The following is a 20,610-nucleotide window of genomic DNA, read 5'->3' as shown; positions in this document are numbered from 1 at the left end:
GCTCCGCTCGGGCTGGGACCTCTCCTGAGGACGGGGCTGGAGAGCCTGCCCCCAACGCGGCGCCTGGGGGGGCTCAGGCCGGTCCCCTCGCCCGGCCCAGGTCCACGGCCGGGGTCCACGGCCCGGGTCCACGGCCCAGGTCCACAGCCCAGGTCCACGGCCGGGGTCCACGGCCCGGGTCCACGGCCCAGGTCCACAGCCCAGGTCCACGGCCGGGGTCCACGGCCCGGGTCCACGGCCCCGGGAGAGGAGCCGGAGAGGGGCCGGGAGAGGCCCCGGAGGCGGGGTCTGCGTCTCCGCGAAGGGCTCCTCGCTGCTGGGCGCCCCGAGAGCCACTGTGTGCGTCTGAGGTCCCCGAGACGCAGGCTGGCTTGGGGGGGGGGGGTGCCCCTGGCCACGGGGCCTGTTAAAACGCAGGCCACATGCCGCAGCCCTTTTGTGAAAAGGGGGCCCCGGCACCTGTTTCCACAAGCCTCTGTCTCCGGCCCTAAGTCCGGTCCCGCGGTCTTTAAAACAGGGTGGCCACCGGCTGTTTGTTCAGTGGTTAGTGTATCGACGCACAGACCCAAGGGTCTCAAGTTCAATTCCCAGTCAAGGGCATGCACCTGGGTTGTAAATTTTTTGTTTCCTTTTGTGTGTGTGTGTTTTTTAGAATGTATTTTATTGATTTTTTTTATTATTATTATTGAATTTTTACAGAGGGAGAGAGAGTTAGAAACAGCGATGAGAGAGAAACAGCGATGAGAGAGAAACATCGACCAGCTGCCTCCTGCACACCTCCTACTGGGGATGTGCCCGCAACCAAGGTCCATGCCCTTAGCCCTATTCCAGAGGCAGCCAGCCGATGTGTTTCTCTCACTCCGACGTTCCTCTCTGTCTCCCCCGCCTTGCACGGGAGAAAGCACCCGGGTGAGGACGAAAGAAGAGGCAGGACTGGCAGACGGAGTCCCCATCACGATCCTGCGACGGTGGCTCCAGGAAAAGAACTCGCTTTGTGCGGGAGCGCGGAGCGGGTCTGCGGGGGCCCGGGAGCCCGTGTCTGGGTGTCACTCACACGTGTGCACACGCACACACACACACGCACGCTCACCACCGCTTCCTGCCCCCACCTCCGTGCGCCGCGCCAGGGAAAGTCTAGAAAATTCCCTCGCGGAAGGAAACCCTGGCCGCGGGCTTCCTCTCGCTCCCCTCCGGACGCTTCCTGGGCTTCGTCACCGGCCCCCGCCGGCCGGCCCGCCGCCCCTGGGGCCGCCCCGGGGCTGCCAGGAAGGCCCCGCTCTTCCGTTTGGGGGGCCGGTGGGGGCAGACAGCGTGCGGGTTCTGGGAAGCGGGGTCCCCCGGGAGCCGCCGTCCCCGCTCCAGCTGCCGGCTCTGACTCACGGGGACGGACGACACCGGCCACAGGAAGGAGGCGGCCGCGGGCACCGCACGCTCCTCTCCGCCAGCAATGGCCGCCCTGGCAGGAGGCGGACACTTTAAAAAAGTCCCGATTTATTTCTTTCCAAAAATCGGGACTTCTTTAAAACGCCTCGGGACGCGGGGCAAATTGTAAGAAATCGGGACTGTCCTGCCAAAAGCGGGACGTCTGGTCCCCTTAGCCTTGTGCCACCCACAATTGATAGAAAAGGAGCGGTCGGAGAGGGGCGGGCACAGCCCAGGGTCACACAGGGAGTTCCCATGGAGGTGGGCCTGGTCCCAGCAGGCCTCAGCCCTCACCCCGGAAGCAGCCAGACCTCAGGAAGGCCCGCCCAACAGGTTCCCTGGGGCTCCCCGTTCCAGCCGGCCCCGGGACCCGGGACTCGGACGGGCTTCTCTGCAGGTTCATGCAGCCCTCCCGCCACGCCCAGCGCCCGCCCGCACGCCCGCCGGCCGCCCGGCCCTCCGTCCTCCCCGCTAATTGATTCAGACAGAGACGTCCTTCCGAGGAGCCTCCGGCCGGTCCCCCCGCCGCCCGCAGACCGCTTTCGTTACCGCAGGAGCCGCGCTGCCAAAACAAGACGACCCTCCCGCTTCTCGGGCGCGTGCCCCTATTAGAAAAGACCACTTCTTAATTAACATTTCTGATCTTTAATCCGTTCCACGTCCCCCTAATCCGGCGCGGGCGCGGCTGGCCCACTTCCGCGGGCTCGCGCACAGCGGGCGGCGTGGACGGGCGGCTCCCGGACGCCACCCTGACCGGCCGCGGGCACACTGCCTGCGCGGGAGCCGGGAGGGGGCTGGGCGCAGACACCCCCGCCCCCCGGTGGGCCAGTCTGCAGACGCAAGTTCACTTCATTAACCCCTGAACCCCATCTCTGCTCGCCCCAGAATCTTCCCAGCGAAGGAAGCGGGGCTGCTCTCCCCTCCCATCCGCAGAAACCTCCGGCAACGCGTCCCCCTCTGCAGGAAGAGCGGGTCCCAGCAAGGCCATGGCACCCACTTCGGAAAGCTCTGGACCTGCCCAGGGACCCCCTTCTTTCTGAAAGATTGGGGGGACCCTGCCTCTCCTGTGTGTCCTCCCACCTCCCTGACCTCCCAGCGCCTCCTCTATCTGCTTTGTCCCTCCTCTCTCCTCCCTCCTCCCTCCTCTCCTCTCTCCTTCTTCCTCCCTCCTCTCTTCTTCCTCCTCTCTCCTCTCTCCTTCCTCCTCCCTCCTCCCTCCTCCCTCCTCCCTCCCGCTGATGCACGCCTCCCTGCACCCAGACCTGAACTCCTTTGTTCTGTCTGGGCGAACTGTGTGTGTGTGTGTTGGGGGGGGGGGTGGGGGCCTCGGTCTAGCTCTGAGCGCCTGGGCGGCTCCCCCTGCCCAGAGGGTCCCTCCGCTCCCACGCTCCCAGCTCCCCGTCACTCAGGGGCAAACCCCCAGGCCCACGAGGACACGAGGCCCCGAAAGCTACTGCCGCCTCTCCCTCCTCCCCACCTCCTGCCCCTCGGCCCTGGGTCCTCCGGGGTCGATGTCCTTCAGTGACACGGCTCAGGCCCTCTCGGCCGCCTCCCACCCGGCCACACTGCCCCTCCTCCGCACCCTCCCTCTGACTGGCCGCCCTGCGGGCCGCGCCCCGGGGTAAACATGTCCGTGTTTATCCGCTGACTCTGTCACCTGGGTGGCTTAGTAGGTGCTCGACAGCGCTTGCTAGTGACAGGAGGAAGCCTGTCGGGATCCCGTCGGCGGGGACTGGGGCTCACGGCCACCACCCCACAGCGGGACAGGCCCTGTGACACCAGCACTGAGGCCGAGCCAGCAGCAGCAGAGCAGGTGGCTAGACCTGCAGAACGTCCCGGCCGTGTGCATGCTGGGAGACGGTCCTCCCCGTTAGAGGTGGCTGCACTGTAACGACTGCGATGGGGCTGCCGGCAGGCGGGGGGGCCAGTGCGGCTCCGCGCACGCCTGCTGCGTGACGCCAGGCAGGACGCTGGCCTCTCTGAGCAGCGTGACGGTCCCTGAGGTCCACGTGCCACTTCAGAGGCCAGTGAGACGGCGAGGGGGGCCGGGGGCAGAGTGGCAGCGAGAGGCGAGGCCTCGTCCTGCCCAGCCCCTGAGCCCCTGGCTGCCCCCATCTCCACAGGAGCTGCAGGCACACCCCACCTCAAGGCCGGGGCGGCCGGGCTCAGGGCAGCAGGGGCCCCCAGCCGCCCAGGCGCTGGCCTTCGCGGAGGGGCGGGGCCGGGCAGCAGGGCGGACCGGGTCCCCGCGCTGTGGCTCTGCAGGAGGCAGGGGCTCTGGCGGCAGGCCCGGGCTGGCCCCGCTCCTCTTTGTCTCCCCGCTCGCTCCGGGAAGGCATTTCCTCCTGCCCGGCCCGCGGGTCAGGTTTCCACCCGATGGAAAGTCCCACCCGGGGGCCGAAGGAGCCTCGCTCACCATGGAAACTCCACGGGGCGCCCGCCAGACACCGGGCCGGGGGCCGCGGGCGGGCCTCCTGCAGGCCTGGCCCCGTCCTGCCTCCCAGGTGGGGGAGGGCACCAGAGGGGGGCTGGGCACAGGACAAGGTCATCCGCGCTCGGAGCAGAGGGGGGCGTGTGGGGGTGCATTAGGCACAGATGTGTCTACGGGAAGACCCCGAACAAGAAGCCCTGAGCCTGTTTCCCAGACTCTGCCCCTCCTGGAAGCTGGGGTGTGCTCGGATAAAGCCGGCCAAGGCAAGAGCCCTGTCAACAGGGAACATGGGGCCCGGCCGGTGTGGCTCAGTGGATAGAGCGTCAGCCTTCGGATAGAAGGGTCCCAGGTTCGATTCCGGACAAGGGCACATGCCCAGGTTGTGGGCTCCATCCCCAACAGGGGGCGTGCAGGAGGCAGCTAATCCATGATTCTCTCTCATCATGGATGTTTCTATCTCTCTAACCCTCTCCCTTCCTCTCTGAAATCAATAAAGAAATATTTTTTTAAAGAAACGGTGAAGATGGGGAGGCGGCGGCTCCTGAGTGACAGCCCTCAGGCCCACGCAGCCCAAAGGGCAGACTACAGTCTGGACGGAGCAGGGGTGCGGTGGGTGAGCTGTCCCCGAGCTGCTGAGCTCAAAACCTAAGGATGCAAAGGGCTTCCCAAACTGTGTCCCAAGGCTCCATGAGTTGGGGATAGCTGGTCCTCACAAAAACGGGGTACTTACTCATCGGCCGGTGAGGTCAGTGGTGGAGCATTGACCTAGTAACCAGGAGGTCCCGGTTCGATTCCCAGTCAGGGCACAGCCCGGATTGCGGGCTCTATACTCAGCAGGGGCCGTGCAGGAGGCAGCTGATCATGATTCTCTCATCCTGGTGTTTCTCTCTCTCTCTCTCCTCTGCTCTCTGAAATCAATAAGAACATGTTTTTTAAAAGGGGGGACTCTGAGGTGTAAGACATGGGAATCACCTCCCCAAGGTGTGCCTGTGTGAAAGCAATGAACCTGCCTGCATCCATCCCACCAGGCACTCAGGTGCGGCCGGCGAAGCCTGGTGGCTGCCCGGACCCCTCCCGGCCGCACTGCGGGTCACTCAGGGCTGGTGTGCGCGGAGCTGGGTGCCCGTCCACAGTCGGCTTCAGAGAAACGTCTGTGTGCCGTGGGCCCCGTTGTTACTGAGACCCGGCCTGCCGTCTGCTCAGTGATGACCGAGGACGCAGTCAGGACCAGCATTCCTCTGCCCCAAGCCCTGGGATCAGACAAGGCCAGCCGCACTGCCCTCCATCCTCTTTCTCTTTTCGCCTAGGCTGCCAGGAAGCTCCTGGCATCATTAGATGCCCACGTGAGCCACGTCGTCTTGTCTCAGGAATAATCACCGGGGCGGGCATTTGGGGGGTGGGGGTGCCAGGCACCGTGCTGAACATGCGGCATCTATGTGCTCACATACCCCAGGACCGTGTCGATTTCAGGGCGTCCTGGAGGTGAAAACCTCCATCGCGTCCAACCTCACGGCCGAGCAGCTACGTCGCTGCGTATTTTTAAAAATATATATTTTATTGATTTTTCACAGAGAGGAAAGGGAGAAGGACAGAGAGCTAGAAACATTGATGACAGAAAATCATCGATCAGCTGCCTCTTGCACACCCCTCATTGGGGATGTGCCCGCAACCAAGGTTCATGCCCTTGACCGGAATCGAACCGGGGACTTTTCCGTCCGCAGGTCGACGCTCTATCCACTGAGCCACACAGGCGTCAGCAGTTGCTGCGTACTCACTGCCTGCTGTCTCCTCGCCTACAAGGAGCACAGGATGCCTGCCCAGGACGGGGACACCTGGTAATGAGGTGATAAACGAGGTGATTAGTGCAGGACTCAGACAAAGGTCTGTAACTCCAACGCCCATGTTCCTCTCAGTCCTCAGGGCTGGGTAACCCTAACCCTCACCGTAACTTTAGCCGCCAAGGTAACCCTAACCCTGGATCTAAGTTTGTTTCTCGCACAATCGCGATGAATTCATTAAAAGCCGGCCCCTGCTCCCGGCCCGGCCTGGGCCTCGGCGCTGGGGGCCCCGCGCTCCGGCCACAAAGGCTCGGGGCAGACACGGGGCCGCGGCGCAGATGGCGGAGCACGTGGGTCTGCGGGAGGGAGAGGTCAGCGGGACGGGGTCATGTCTCCCCTCCTGGGACGCCGGCGGACCTGGGCAGGACGGGCCGGGCAGGGCGGGCCGGGAGCAGGCCCGGCCCGGCGGGTGGGGAGTTATGGGGGGTTGGGGGGGCGGTCGGGGGGCGGTGGGGGGAGATGCCCAGCCCGCTTCCTGCCATGTGCGCCGGCCAGGAGCCCGCGGCCAGCTCAGGAAATAACAGGGGCCCCCAGAGGCCACCCAGCAGGCCCCGTGGAGGCCGCCCGGGAGGGAAGGGGCCGTTGTCGGCCTTTGTCTCTGCTTCCCCGGCATCGCGGGCTGCAGAGGCCCCGAGGAGCTCGCAGCGCCTCCCCCGCCACAGCTGTCCGCCCCCCCCCCCCGCCCCCGCCGGACACCGGGGATGGCCCGCCAGGCCCCAGCTCTTAAAGGGGCAGGTGCAGGGGGAGGCGCAGTCCTGTCCACGCTGGGGGTGGGGCGCCCTGGGCCAGAGCCGGCCAGGCGGGGGACGGACAGATGGGCGCTGGGTTCTATGTCTGGCCCGCGGCAGGGGTGCAAATCTTTGGGTGGAAAGAATCTCTGACTCTGATGGTGCAACAAAGAAACCACAGACCATGGAGAGCATTGGGGGCGGGGGGGGGGGGCGCCATGGACAGCCGCCAGGGGAGCACCGTCCTCCTGCTGGAGACAGACACCCCAGGAGCAGGCCTCACTGCACATCTGCACGCCGAGGGGGGGGGGCAGAGGGCGTGGGGGTGCGCGTGTCCTGGTTGTACACACACACACACACTGAGTGTGTGCCTGTGTGCACTGTGTATGTGTAGGCACCCGTGAGCGTGCACAGTCCTCCGTGGCATCCACGGGGACTGGTTCCAGGACCTGCGGCTAGGAAAACCCTCGGAGGCTGGAGCCCTGCATAGATGGCGCGGCACCTGCACGCGACCTGCATTAGCTCAGCGCGAAGCACCGGCCTGCCATCACGGCGTTCTCCGGCTCCGCATGGGGCGTGGGGCATGGAGCGTGGTGCACGGTGCATGGCGCATGGCAAATTCAAGTTTTGATTTTTGGAGCTTTCTGGGATTCTTTTCCTGAATGCAGTTGGTTAGATCCTTGGTGCGACACCCACAGATACAGAGAGCCAACTATGCAGGCGCCTGTGCACGCACCTGTACGTACTTGTGTTTGCACACATGGGTTGCATGTTTGTGCACGTGTGTGCATGTGTGGGGTGGGGGGAACACATAGGTGAATTCTGTATGTGAACACTGAGTGTGTGTTATGGGGGAGTAAGTATACTCGAGTATATGTGTGTGTGTGCCCGATTTAAGTGTGGTGTGCGTATCTGTGTACAGCAGGTAAGGACACGTGTGTAACTGTGCATGTGTGTGCACGTGTCTGTGAGTGTGAGTGTGCATGAATGTGTGTATGCATGAGTGTGTGTGCATAAGTGTATGTGTTATGAGTGTGTGTGTGAGAGTGTGTGTGTAAACATGTGTGTTTGAAAGTGTGTGTAAGTGTGTGCATGAGTGTGTGTGTGTGCATGAGCTTGTGTGTATTATGAGTGTGTGTGAGTGTGAGTGTGTGCGTGAGCTTGTGTGTGTATTATGAGCGTGTATGTGTGTGTGTGAGTGTGTGTGTGTGTAACTGTGTGTGAGTGTGTGTGTGTGAGTGTGTGTGTGAGAGTGTGTATGTGTGTGTGAGTAACTGTGTGTGTGTGAGAGTGTGTGTGTGTGTGTAACTGTGTGTGTGAGAGTGTGTGTGGGTGAGTGTGTATGAGTGTGAGTGTATGTGTGTGAGTGTGTATGTGTGTGTGAGTAACTGTGTTTGTGTGTGAGTGTGTGGGTGTGTAACTGTGTGTGTGAGAGAGTGTGTGTGGGTGAGTGTGTATGAGTGTGAGTGTATGTGTGTGAGTGTGTGTGTGTAACTGTGTGTGTGTGAGAGTGCATGTGGGTGAGTGAATGAGTGTGAGTGAGTGTATGTGTGTGAGTGTGTATGAGTGTGAGTGTGTGTCTGTGTGTGTGTGTTCACATGCATACACACCTGCCTCAGGATGGAAGAGAACGTCAGCTGAGCTGACCGCAGCCTCCAGCGGGCCATCGGCTGCCGCAGGGCGGACCATGCCCACCCGGGAGCTGGGCCCGCAGAGCGCTGCCCAGGAAGCCGGCCGGCCAGGACCGCCATGGGGCTGACCTTGGCCATTTCCTCTGGAGCTGATCCCGTGACGGCCTCGGCCTGGGCCTTTTAGAGCAGCCCCAGCCCCCAGCCCCCAGCCCACCCCTCCTCCCCCACCAGTGCTGATCCTGGGGGGGACCACGCCCTGGCCACCCGCACACACGTGCCCAGGACGGACACGACACCGGATGTGACATGGGCCTGGCAGGGCCCCGGCTGGTGGAGGCCGGAGGGGGGGCAGGAAGCTCCATATCCCCCTGACAGTGGCCCCCGACAGCCCGGCCCGGGTGCCTGGGGGAGGGGCGCTGAGGCCCCTGAGGGGGAGGGACCGGGCCGGGCACCTGGACGCGCGCGCACACACACCCCAGGGCGCCCCCTGTGCCAGGGCACAGGCGCCCTGCCTCGCGGGCTGCTCACCATGGCAACGGCGCGGCCCCCTCCGAGCGCCACCGCCTCCCGGAGGGTTCTGAGGCCGCCCGGGCCGGGGGGGGGGGGGGGGCGCGCGGCTCTCTCAAAGGCACAGCCGGGCCGGCCTGGCGGGGGTCTGCCCGCCACGCTCCCCCGGTGAGCGCCGGGCCCGCGGCTGCCTGCCGAGCCCTCCCGGCTCCATCGGCTCCGTTCCCCGCGGAGGCCGGCCCGGCTAATGAGGGACGCCCAGCTGGACCTGGAACGCGGCTCGTCAGTCTTTCAAACCCGGGACCGGCTCCCTCTGCTCGTCCAGAAACACGCCCGGGCTGGAGGGGAGCGGGGCCGGGGGGACGACGGCTCAGGGAGAAACTGAAGTGAGGGACCGGGGGGGGGGGGGGGGGCAGGCATGAGGACGGGACAGGCTCCCCAGCCTGATTTCAGGACGGAAAGGGGCTGGAGGCCCCAAGGAAAGCTCCAGAGGAAGCCCGCCTGCGCCGCTGTCACTCACAGCGCCGTCCGGGTCAGGAGAGGCGGCCCCCGCCCGCCGGGGTCCGGGGCAGCCGCCGAGACCCCCAGTCCGCAGCCAGAGGGGTGGGTGCGGGGGTCACACGGGGGTCAGGCGTCCCCCAGACGTCTCGGGGGAAGGCTGGCTCCCGGGACAGAGCTGGGAGAGGGCTGGAGGAGCGTGAGCGGAGGGCGGGAGGAGAGCGAGGCCGCGGCGGGATCTGGGAAGCGGCTGAAATAATAAATCCGGGCGCTGAGCAAACACGAGGGTGGGAGGCAGCTCCGAGAGGTCATGGCGTGGGGGCTGGACGACTGGGGTGGGGGGCAGGGGGAGGCCTGTGCTGTTTCCTCCCCTGCGGGCCCAAACCTGGGGCTGCAGGGCGAGGGGCTGCCCCTTTGTGTGTGGGGGGGGGTGCGGGGGACACAGACTACTCTCCCCAGCCCTCTCCTCGCCCAAACCTGCAGAGAGAGGACCTGAAAGGCCCCAGGACACCCAGGTGCCTCTCACCCACCCCAGCAGGTAGGTACAGAGTCTGCAGCCCTGGCGCTGAGGCCCGCCTCCCCCTGCACACCGCACCCCTGCCTCACAGTCACCGCAGGGGCGCAGGGCGGCGGCTGGGATCCAGCAGGAGGCCCTGCAGGAGGCCCAGCCCAGAGCTCTCCAGCCTTTGAAGATGGGAAACGGCACAGGCCAACAGCACACGCACCCCTCCTCCTTCCGGGGCAAGCCGGGCCTCCTGGACCAGGAGACGGGTCCCCCTGCCCCGGGAGGGGCCGGACACAGAGCTGACCCCTCGCCCAGCCTCTGGGTCCCCTCGAAAGTGAAGCGCCGGGACCACCGCCTCCCAGGCAGGTCTGCCATGGGCGGCTGAGGCGCTCCGCTCCTGCGCGAGCTGCCTGGCTCCCGGCCCGGCTCTGCTGCTTCCGGGCGGGCGGCCTCGACGTAACCCCCCGCACGGGTGCGAGCAGCCGGAGCCGGAGGCCTGGCTCCCGGCGGGAGGAACAGTGCCGTTAGCCAGGACCCTGAGGCCTGTCCGCGGGCAGAGAGGCCTCCCACGCCGGTCCCACCAACCAGGCCTCGGGCTGCCCGGCCCTGGCGAGCCGCTGGTTAGATCGGCTGCCTCTCCCCAGCCATAGGCGTGGCTGTCCCTGCGCAGGCCCCGCCAGGGAGCATCTGTTACCAAGGTAACCGGGTCACATCCCGGCCCCTCCTCCGCTGCGTCCGTGGTCCAGAGCAGCCATGATGGAAGGAAGCCCAACCGGCACCAGAACACCACCCACTCCCGGGCTGCCGCGTCCACGCCGAGGAGCCGCACCGCACCCACAGCTCTGCGCCCCCTGCTCACGCTCTCACCCCACTGCTGAGCTCCCCCTGTTCCTCTGACGGAGGAGCCAGAGACCCCCGGGGCCTGTGCGGCCAGGGAGCGCCAGGGCCTCCGTGATGCTGGGCACTGAAGAGGTTAAACCCCCGGCTCTGGCTGCAGGAGGACCTGGGTTCGAGCCCCTGCCCCCCAGGGCGCTGGCTGGGACATGGGTCTGCTCCCGTACTGCTCCCAGCCTCCCTCTCTCCCCCCAAATGAGGCTGGCAAGTCCCAGCAGCAGCACCACGGGTGAGGTGGCCTGGGGGGGGGAGCGGGGAAGTTTTGCTCCCCTACCATCAGCCTGGGCACCTGCCCCCATTTCTGATGCGGCCAAGTGACATTGTCCCCACACGATGGAAAGCAGCTTTGCCCCACGGGCCCGCCGGAGAGGGGGCGAGGTCTCGCTCCCAGCAGCGCCCGCCTCCTGGGGTTGGCGCGCTGGCCCGGGGCAAGGCCGTTGTCAAGTGTCTGCTCGGTGCCTGGCATCCACCGAGAAACGCTCAATCGGCGTGGCATCGCCCGCGTCCGGGCCCTCCCAGCCTGCACCTGCCACCCGGCGCCCAGCACCGCCCGAGCGCCCGCTCAGGGGACCCGGGGCTTCGCCAGCTCGGCCGCAGAGTCGGCCGGACCACGGGCCCCTCGAGCTGTACGGCTCATCAGCATGGACCACTCCCGGGAGGCGCCCGCCCTGGCCCGTCTCTCAGCAGAAAACCCGAAGCGTCGGGCCCGGCGGAGCCCCAGCCTCCGCCCTGACACACATGCTGTTACAGCGGCGCCTTGGTCATTAGAGGGAGTGAGGGCAGCGGCGCCGTAGCACGGGCTCCAAACCCCGAGCCGTGGGACGCGTGGCCCACCGGAGCGTGCCCACCCGAGAAAGCGTGGCCCGTGTAACAGGTTTCACTGGCCACACGGAGCTGTCTGAAACCGGGCTGCCCGGGGCCGTCTGGGCCGGAGGCGGACGATTGGCATGACCAGCCCGGTGGCTTTTCCAGGCCCCAGCCGGTCCCCCCCCCCCCGGGGGAAGGGTCCCCGAGACTCCCCACCCCCCAGTCGCAGGGCGCTTACCTGAGGCCGTCACGGAGGAATCCCAGGCCAGCGAGAAGTCCAAGGCCTCCCCCTCTTCGACTGAAAGAGAACAGAGATGGGCAGTGAGTTTGAGGCGGCACAAAGGGGTCATGGGGCGGGGCACAGAGAGGAAGAGAAATCATTCGTGGGGGTCCCTGTGACACCGTGACCCGGAGGAGGGGTAAAGTCTACAAAGAGGACTGTACTGGCTTCACGGGTGCAAAATCATCAGCATACGAAAGAGTCGCAAGTGAGGGCTGTGTCCCTCCCTGTGCCCCTGGCAGACATCACCAATCAACCCCAGATCTGTCTCCAATCGGATGCAGATGCGGAATCCCCCTCCCCTATCTATCAGAGCGAGACGCAGACAGACACACACACACACACACACACACACACACGCCCGATCTGCAGACAGCCGCCTCCTTACACCACCACCAGGCGTGGCAGCTTTCCCCCTGGTCCCAAGAAACACACAAGGGCCCTCTCACAGGCTGGCAGAGCGCGGGGTGCTGTGCCAGCCTGTGAGACCGGACCCCCAAACAGACCTGAGGTCAACTCTCGTGAGGCCAGTGGTCATGAGCCGGTGACACCAGAAAGCAGCTCAGGTTAACACTCCACCCCGGGGCCCACAGAGCAAGGCTGGACAGGAACGGGGCGTCCTCACCTTCCCCCCACCGCCCCCTAAAAAAAATCAATAAAATATATTTAAAAAAAAAAAAAAAAAAAAAGATCCGGCATCTTTTTCTCTTTGTATGTTTCTGAGCGAAGTAACCCACGTGGGTGAGGGAGAAAGCTAAGAAACACATGTAAGTTTCAATGAGGACACGGAGAGCGCAACTGTTTCCGAGTTCAGATACATTGTTGCAACTGTGTTTTACGTTGTTGTAACTTTCCCGCGGCTGTAACAGGGTGTGAACCTGGACCACACGGACCGTCCTGGGACTGGTCTCTAACGGCAAAGCAGCGCGAACGCCCTTCACGGCACCCATGGGGACGGGCACCATGATGACCCACACCGCGGTCCACTCCCCGGGGCTCCAGGCCTGACCGAGCCGATGCCCTGCTGCCGGGCACCAGCCACGCACACACACGTGGCGCGGCCTGGCAGGGACTGCTCCTAGGTGACGCTCCCGGAAGCCGGCGCGCGGGCCGAAGGGTGTGCCCGTCTGCAGGCTGTGGAGACAAACTGCCCCCGTGTGTGTGGCAGTTTCCACCTTAGTAAGCACCGAGTGTCCCGGGCGAACACCGATGCCGAGCGAGCCGCTATGGAGAGAGAACGGCCACTCTGACCTTGACTTTCCAGCAGTCAGGCTGTGAGTTTGTAGTGACAAGCATCACTGTGCCCCCTGGGGCTAGCACAGTATCGGAGCTCAGTGAGTGATTGACTGGATGGATAGATGGTTGAATGAACGAATGAATGAACAAACAGATGCACAGGTGAATGAATGAATGAACGGATGGAGGAAGGAGCACACACCCTATGTGTAGAGGATGCAGAATTACCTCAATCTCAGAGCGAGACAGAAACGAGCGGCAGCAGTAAGGACCAGGGTGTGGACACACAAGGGCACATGGGAGCCAGTGAGGCGGCAGGCAGGCCCCCGGGCACCGGGACCCCACCCGCCACCCACAGCCCGGAGCTCAGAGGGGGCCTCTCTGTCCACAGGCCGGGGCGCTGAGAAGACTCGGGGGGAGGGGACCAGCACAGAGCAGGGTAGCGCTCTCTTTACATCAACTTCCTTCTTTGACTCAAATACCTTTTTTCCTTTCTTATGTATATTTTTATTGATTTCAGAGAGGAAGGGAGAGAAAGACAGAAAGAAACATCCATGATGAGAGAGAATCACCAATCATGCCCCACCTGGGAATGAAGTCTCTACTTCAACCACAGACCCGGCTCTGAGCCCCTTGGACACGGACGTGGAAACCCCACTTCAGGAAGGACGGCCATCCAGGCTGCAGGTCTTAGGAGTCTGTGGCCCCTTTTCCAACGGGAGCCCCCGGCTCCGAGACGGAGCTCCGGAAAAGCAGCTCAAACTGCACGACCTCAGCAAGGACGGGTACGGTGGGGGCAGTCTGACGCGGCCCCACTGGCCCGGCCCGGCCCGGCGTCCGGGTCTCACCAGCCTGGCCCGTCTCCCAGCCTCCAGCTCCAGCACCAGCACCAGGCCGGCCGGCCGGCCGGGGAGAAGCCACCTCGGAGAGGCTTAGGGGAGCCCCTCCCCCAGGCCAGGGCGGCAGCTCCCCCGCCCCGGAGGCTGGCACAGAGCCCCAGGAGGAGGCTCGGCCCCGGAAGGGGGGCCCCCCGAGCCTTCCTGCCCCCACATCTGCCTCTTCCCGAGGCCCCACGAGGCCACACTTGCCAGATGTGGGCCCCGTGGGGACCAGGTCCGTTTGCCGCGCGTCCTGTGATACGGCTTGGCGTGTTTATCTAACTTCCCGCCTCGGGGGGCGGCGGGACGGCCAGGAGGAGCCTCCGTCCCAGCCCAGCACCCACACAGCCGCTCCCGCACCGCCCGGGGTCACGTCCCTCTGGCCCACTGCTGAGGGCCGGCTGTGGGGCTGGGGGTGCAAAGGAGGGTGGCGACAAGGGCAGCAGGGGTCTGGGGCTGGAGTGTCCTTCCAGGGCCCAGGTCCCCTGTCCGTCTGTCGGAGGAGCCATTCCCCACCCGGGCCTGGCACGGTACTGAATGCCCCTGTGGCCTCTGCATGAGGTGAGGGGTCTTCTCTGAAAAGCAGAGGCCCCAGAAAGGGATCTGGGCCAGGTGCACGGCCCCCCCCCCCCCAGGGCCGGCAGCCCACCCCCAAACCTTCTGAGGAGCGTAGCAGATGGTGAGGCTCGTAGCCTGGAGCCCAAGCATGAACCTTGGGCCTCGGACTCAGTGTGCACACCTGTGAAATGGGCGCACAGCCGCACTGGGAGGCAGTGGGCGCCGGGAGGCTCTGTCCACGGCTCCAGGCCCCCGAGCACGCGGAGGACCAGGCTGGGCAGCGGAGCGCCTTGAGGTGGCCCCGGGGCCGGGCCCCAGGCTGAGCACGCTCTCCCGTCACCCCGTTAATCCTCACAGCCCCACCATCCCGCTGTGCGGGACAGAGCAAGGCTTGGGGACAGTAGGAGAAAAATAAAACCAACACATAAGGCCCCGCTCGGAAATGCCAGAGGCAGCGGGGTGGCCGGCCTTCCAGGATGCTGTCCGTGCGTGGATACGTCCCTTTTCTTACAGAGGCGGGACCTCAGGCACGGCCCTCGGGAGGGGCAGGGGTGGGGAGGACATGGAAGTCAGAGCTGCAAAGTCCCCTGCAAGAAGTTCAAGGCTAAAGGCAGGAGGCCAAGGAGAGGCCCGGGGTCATGAGGAGCCTTGAAACCACATCTGAGGAGGGAGAGTGAATGACCGAACACTGGTCATTGGGGGGGGGGGGGGGGCAGGCTCAGGGGGCCCAGAGCTATCTCAGGGAAGACGGGCTGAGCTGGCTTTGTGGCCTCCAGGGGTCCCACACCGGGACCCACCAGTGCACGTCCTACAGGGAGCTCCGAGGAGGAAGAGCCGGGAAGGTCCCCCTGGGGGCCGGGGGGCTGCTGGCGGGGGCGGGGAGCAAGCAGAACAGAGACCCCGGGCATTCGAGACGCAGAGGAGACGAGGTGAGAGCTGGCCTGGGCAGGCTCTCCTGGGTGAGGGTCTCAAATGAAGGCAGGGACACCAGAGAGGGACACAGGGGAGGGGACCCCAGCCCACCCCCTCCCCCAGCCCCTGCCCGGGCCCAGCTGCCACGGCGGCGGGCTGGCTGGCTCCCGTGTTTCCCCGGAGGCCGGAGAGCTGCACGCGGATAGGAATCTGCACCTTCTCACAGGCCAGCCGGCTTCTCCCCGCTCAGCCAGTCCCTGCCTCGCGCTGGACATGGGGCGACCAGGCCGCTGAGGAGACCAGAGACCCCGCAGCGCCTGGAACAGCAGCTCCTGGAACAGAATGGGCTGCCGCTGGCCTCCGAGCCCCCCACCCGCAGGGAAGCCAGACCGGGACCAGGACAGCTGCCCGGGGCCCCCCGGCCACAGGCCCCGCCGACAGCCATGTGCGCGCTGGCGCCGATGCCACAGGAGAAGCGGGGCTGTCCCCCTCCTCTCCCGCGTCCCGGGCAGCTCGGGCCTGGGGACCCGGAGGCGCCACGGCCGGGCTCCAGGCAGCGCCCGTGCCACCCTCCCATCGCCCCGTGCGAGCCGTGAGGGCTGCGCATCCTCACTGCACACGAGAGGAGCCCTGGGCTCAGAGAGGTTCAGACACCCAGCCAAGGCCACACAGACGAGGGCAACGCCAGGTTCCAGACCCAGCCCTCTCCGGCCCTGCACCCCACCCCGCCCAGGCCGCCACGCTCCCCTGCACCGGGCTGGTCCCCGGGCTGCAAGGAGAGACGGGGCGGAGCGAGCCATGAAGAGCCTGGGGCATAGCACCCGCCCCCCATGTCCCAGGGGTGGTCTGCACCCCAGGAGCAATGTCTCATACCAAACCGGGGAGCCCGGGGCTGAGGGCAGCAGCAGCAGGAGACAAAGCCGCCATGGCCCAGGGGGTGGTAGCTCAGGCTGGTCCCGCCATCACGCCATCGCCCTGGAATGGAGCGCCGGCACCTTGGGAGGTCAGGGAGCTTAACAGCCCTGCTTCTCACCCAGCGCGCCCGCCGGGGACATCTCCCCTCGACGTGCTGCCGGCCGTTTTGCAAAAACCCATGAAAATGAATACACGGGCGTTCAAATCTCACACTTTCGGGTGAGGCTGGGGTCGCTGGGGGGCGGGACCAGGGCGGGGATTGAGGCGGGGGGCGGGGCCAGGGCAGGGCCAGGCTCCAGGAAGCAGGCCTGGCTGTCTTGCTCCGAGGCTGGCCTGCGGTGGCTGAAGTTCACCAGCTGCGCAGTGAGCCTGGCAGGTGCAGCTTTAACCCTAGAAAGTTAACTGAACAAACACGGTGCCCCGGGGCGGACATGCAGCCCCTCCCGGCCGGCCGGCCGGGGAGAGGGGCGGGGCCTGGGGACTGCCCTGTTCAGGGGAGGGGAGAGGAAATCCGTGTTTCTCCTGCGTGAGCACGTACATGGGATTTCATGGAACCAGAGACCAGAACACAGTGGTCCGGGGAGAGGAAGCAGCGGGCCAGGGCGTCTGGAATTGCGTGCCCTGTGCGTTCAATAGCATTTTTTAAAATATATTTTTATTGGTTTCAGAGAGGGAGAGAGAAACATCCATGATGAGAGAGAATCATGGCTCGCTGCCTCCTGCACGCCCCGCACTGGGGATGGAGCCCACAACCCGGGACTGTGCCCTGACCGGGAATCAAACCAGCAGCAACCTCTTGGTTCATGCGTGGATGCTCCACCACTGAGCCACACTGGCCGGGCAGCAATTAACTTTTTTAAATATTAATTGAGGAAGGGGGAGGGATAGTTAGAAACTTCGATGAGAAACATCGATCAGCTGCCTCCTGCACACCCCCTACTAGGGATGTGCCCGCAACCACGGTACATGCCCTTGACCGGAATCAAACCCTAGACCCTTCAGTCCACAGGCCGACGCTCTATCCACTGAGCTACACCGGTTTTGGCCAGTTAAATTTTTTTTTAATTCCATATTGTTCCACTTCAATCCTGGGCCTCACCACCAGGGGCACCCAGGCTGTCCACAGGCAACACTCCACGTCAGCCAGCCACGCTGCCCTCGACGGGGGCTTCTGGAACCTTCCGAGACGGAGGACATCCTCCCGGGGCAGCGGGACCGCCGGCAGGTGTACTGCCCTCCAGGGAGCCTGGCCCCCACCCCACTCAGCCTCCTGGTGGGCCCATCATGGTCCATGGGGGCCGGCGGGAAACCGCTTCTCCGGGCCACTGTCTGCTGGACGGGCGAGGACGCTGAGGCACAGAGAGGTGGTGTGGCCGGAGCAGAGTCACAGAGCAAGCGGACAGGGCTGGGCCAGCAGCGGGCACGGCTACCGCCCCGGTAACCCTTAGCGTGCTGGCAGTGCCCAAGGCCTCGGGGCCCGGCGGCCGCCATGAGGGCGTGGGGAGGACCCCTTACGCCTCAGGAGCGGGCGCCGCGGCCATCGGCAGCACCCACTCCCGGGTACCCGGGCAGCGCCCGCCGCCATGCCCCCTGTGCGGAGCCAGGGCCCGTGCTGGCACAGTCTCCCATCGCTCCGGAGGAAAACCAAAGCAGGCTGGGCTTTCCCGCAAACTCGCCTGGAGCGTGAGTGTGACCTGCTGACTCCAAGCACTTTTCAGTCCTGAGCAGCCAGAGAAACAGGCTGCCCTCGCACAAGACGCCGTCCGTCCCTGGCAACCCGTTTGCAAGCTCTGTTCCCCGCGGTCGGCGCAGTTCCCAGGGGGCGCTGGGGCACGGAGGTCAAAGGCCACACGAGAGGCTTGGAGACCCCTGTCCCACCCAGGAGGAAGGCGGAACTCCACCGGAGCCACTCCTGCCTGCGCTGCAGCATGCCTTCTCGGGGCCTCTTTTATTTTATATATATATTTTTTTTAATACATTTTATTGATTTTTTACAGAGAGGAAGAGAGAGGGATAGAGAGTTAGAAACATCGATGAGAGAGAAACATCGATCAGCTGCCTCCTGCACACCCCCCATTGGGGATGTGCCTGCAACCAAGGGACATGCCCTTGACCGGAATCGAACCCGGGACCCTTCAGTCCTCAGGCCGACGCTCTATCCACTGAGCCACACCGGTTTCGGCCCGGGGCCTCTTAAAAGAAGGCTCCGGAGAGCTCCTTGTAAATGGCTTTGTCCGAGGAGAGGCCCGGGCCCGAGTCCGTCCTGGATACAAACTCCTAACCACCACGGCCATCGGAACAACGGATCCGGACGAAGCAAAGACCCCGCTCAAGGCCCTCCCCCACCCCCGAGGGCAGAGCGGGTGGAAAAGGTTTCCCAGAAGGAAAGCAGCCTCTGGTTCAGATCAGAGGCTGTGACTCTCCGCCCCGCAGCCACCCCCGCGGAGACGGGACACTCAGCGCCTTCCCTGCCTCCCAGCAGAGCTCTGGCAGCCACCAGGTTTGCTGTGGAAAACAAGTCTGTGCCTCCCAGGGCCCGGAATCCTGCTGCCGAAGAGCCAGGGCTGGGCTGGGCGGGACACGGGCTCGGACCACCTGACATCATAGGGGTCGGGGGGGGGGGGGGGGAGCCCTGGCGGTGGGCAGGGGAGGGTTTCTCTCCACACTTTCCCCTAAAATGCTGACCGCAGGTCTAGACAACAGAGAAGATGCTGCTAACATTACCTGAAGACTCTCCCAAAAGGCGCAGCCACACCCGAGGTGCAAACGCACTGGCGAAGGCCCCCTCTCCCAGCCACGGGGCGCCCGCGGAGGCCGGGGAGGGGGTCAGAGGTCACAGACTGCAGAGACGGGCGGGGCCTGGAGGGCAAGCCCCGGGAGGCAGGCGGGATCTGGAACGCGGGGCCGGACCTCCGTCCAGGGCTGGGGTCCGAGCCACAGGGACCACCACACTGGGAGGGAGGAGAACCGGGAAAGGGGAGTCAGAGGAAAGAAACTAAAACACAAGACCAAGGGCACCCACGCGGCCCAGTGGTTCTCCTCTGTGCACACGTGCTCCGTGCTGCATGCGGTTTTTGTTCAGTGTGCGTGTGTCCGTGTGTGTGTGCGCGTGTGTCCGTGTGTGTGTCCGTGTGTGTGTGCATGTGTCCGTGTGTGTGTGTGTGTGTGCGTGTGTCCGTGTGTGTGTGTGTGTGTGTGTGTGTGTGTGTTTAATATACTTTTGTTGGTTTCAGCGAAGAAGGGAGAGGGAGAGGGAGAGGGAGAGGGAGAGGGAGAGGGAGAGGGAGAGGGAGAGGGAGAGGGAGAGGGAGAGGGAGAAGAAGAGGGAGAGGGTGAGGGAGAGGGAGAGGGAGAGGGAGAGGGAGACAGAAACATCAATGATGAGAGAGAATCATGGATCGGCTGCCTCCTGCTGGCCTTCCCCTGGAGATCTCCCCCAGGCCTGAGAGCCAGTGCACCCCCTTCCCCCGCCCCCCGCCTGAGCGCTGGCTCCCGGGAAGGCAGCCAACCCTCAGGTGCCTCTGCGGGTTCCAGTCCTCGGACCCGGGGCCAACCAGAGCCCCCGTCGGCCTGCAACAGCCTCACTTCCTCGCATCCTCAAGACGTGGCTGTCCGGCGGCCGCCCCTTGTGCACGGAGAATCACTGACGCACAGGCGGTGTGCTCACTCGGAAACTGCTCGGAAACAGAGCCTCACGCACCCTGCCTGGACTCAACTCCCCCTCCCCCGCTTCAGGAAAGCGGCCCGGCGCACGCTGATTACCCGGCCGTCTTTTCCCGATGAGACCCGATGGAAGACTCTCATTTCCGTCTAAGAAAATTAACCCGCACTGCGGAGTGATTTAAAAATGGATGAAGCGTCTCCTCGGACCGGGAGAGCGTAAAGGGGCACCAACGGACGCCCCAAAACCACCAGCCCTGGAGCCCCGGGCCCCAAAACGGAGTCCCGGCAGAGCGATGGGTTCGTGTGTCCCAGCATGCTTCCTGTGAAACCTCTGCTCAGGGCTCGGCCAGCCCGCGCCTCGGGGTACCCCCCCAAGCCCCCCAACACCCCGCCCCCCGCCCCGCGGCTCCGGCCCTGCAAGCCTGTCCACCTCAGAAGCGAGGCCTCGTTATTCGCTTTGGAGGGAGCCCGCTCCCTCCCAGGCCGCGTCTGCAGACTTTACGGCCCGAGATGGAATGAAATGTAAAGCGAATAAAATTTGAGAGCCGCACAGAAAGGAAGAAAAGGCACGAAGGGGTGGAGAAGCCAGCCAGCGACCCAGACGCGGAGGAAAACACTGCGAGGGGCCCGCGGGGCGGGGGGGAGGGGGCGGCCGGCCCGCCTGCCAAATGTCATTTGGGGCCGGCGCAGCGAGAGGAGAAGCAGAGCCCGCGATGCAATGCAATTATTTAAATCCAGAAAGAAAAATGTTTGCTTCAGAATTTGGCAGCCGACGGGCCTCCGTTCCCCACGTCAGAGTCACCCCCCGCGCAGGCGGGCAGGCAGGCAGGCAGGCAGGGCAGGGGGGCCGCCAGCCTGGGGCTGCGCACCCCGGACGGGGCCCCGCCTGGCCCGGGGTACAGCTCGC

The 20,610-nt window shown here is 64.8% G+C and overlaps 1 protein-coding gene across 2 annotated transcripts in view; it reads right to left on the bottom strand.

Annotated features, from left to right (window-relative positions):
• Positions 1-20,610, bottom strand: part of ZNF423 (zinc finger protein 423) — a 174,596-nt gene that overhangs the window by 125,924 nt on the left and 28,062 nt on the right. For both annotated transcript variants that reach the window (XM_036440749.2, XM_045582886.1), the window contains exon 2: positions 11,500-11,559. In XM_036440749.2, the coding sequence (XP_036296642.1) occupies positions 11,500-11,559 (60 nt within the window). The remainder of the gene's footprint in view (positions 1-11,499; positions 11,560-20,610) is intronic.

This window comes from Pipistrellus kuhlii, unplaced genomic scaffold (assembly GCF_014108245.1).
Source record: "Pipistrellus kuhlii isolate mPipKuh1 unplaced genomic scaffold, mPipKuh1.p scaffold_m20_p_17, whole genome shotgun sequence".
NCBI classification, from domain to species: domain Eukaryota; kingdom Metazoa; phylum Chordata; class Mammalia; order Chiroptera; family Vespertilionidae; genus Pipistrellus; species Pipistrellus kuhlii.
The sequence above is the reverse complement of the archived record's forward strand: the minus strand, read 5'-3'. Positions and strand labels throughout refer to the sequence as shown.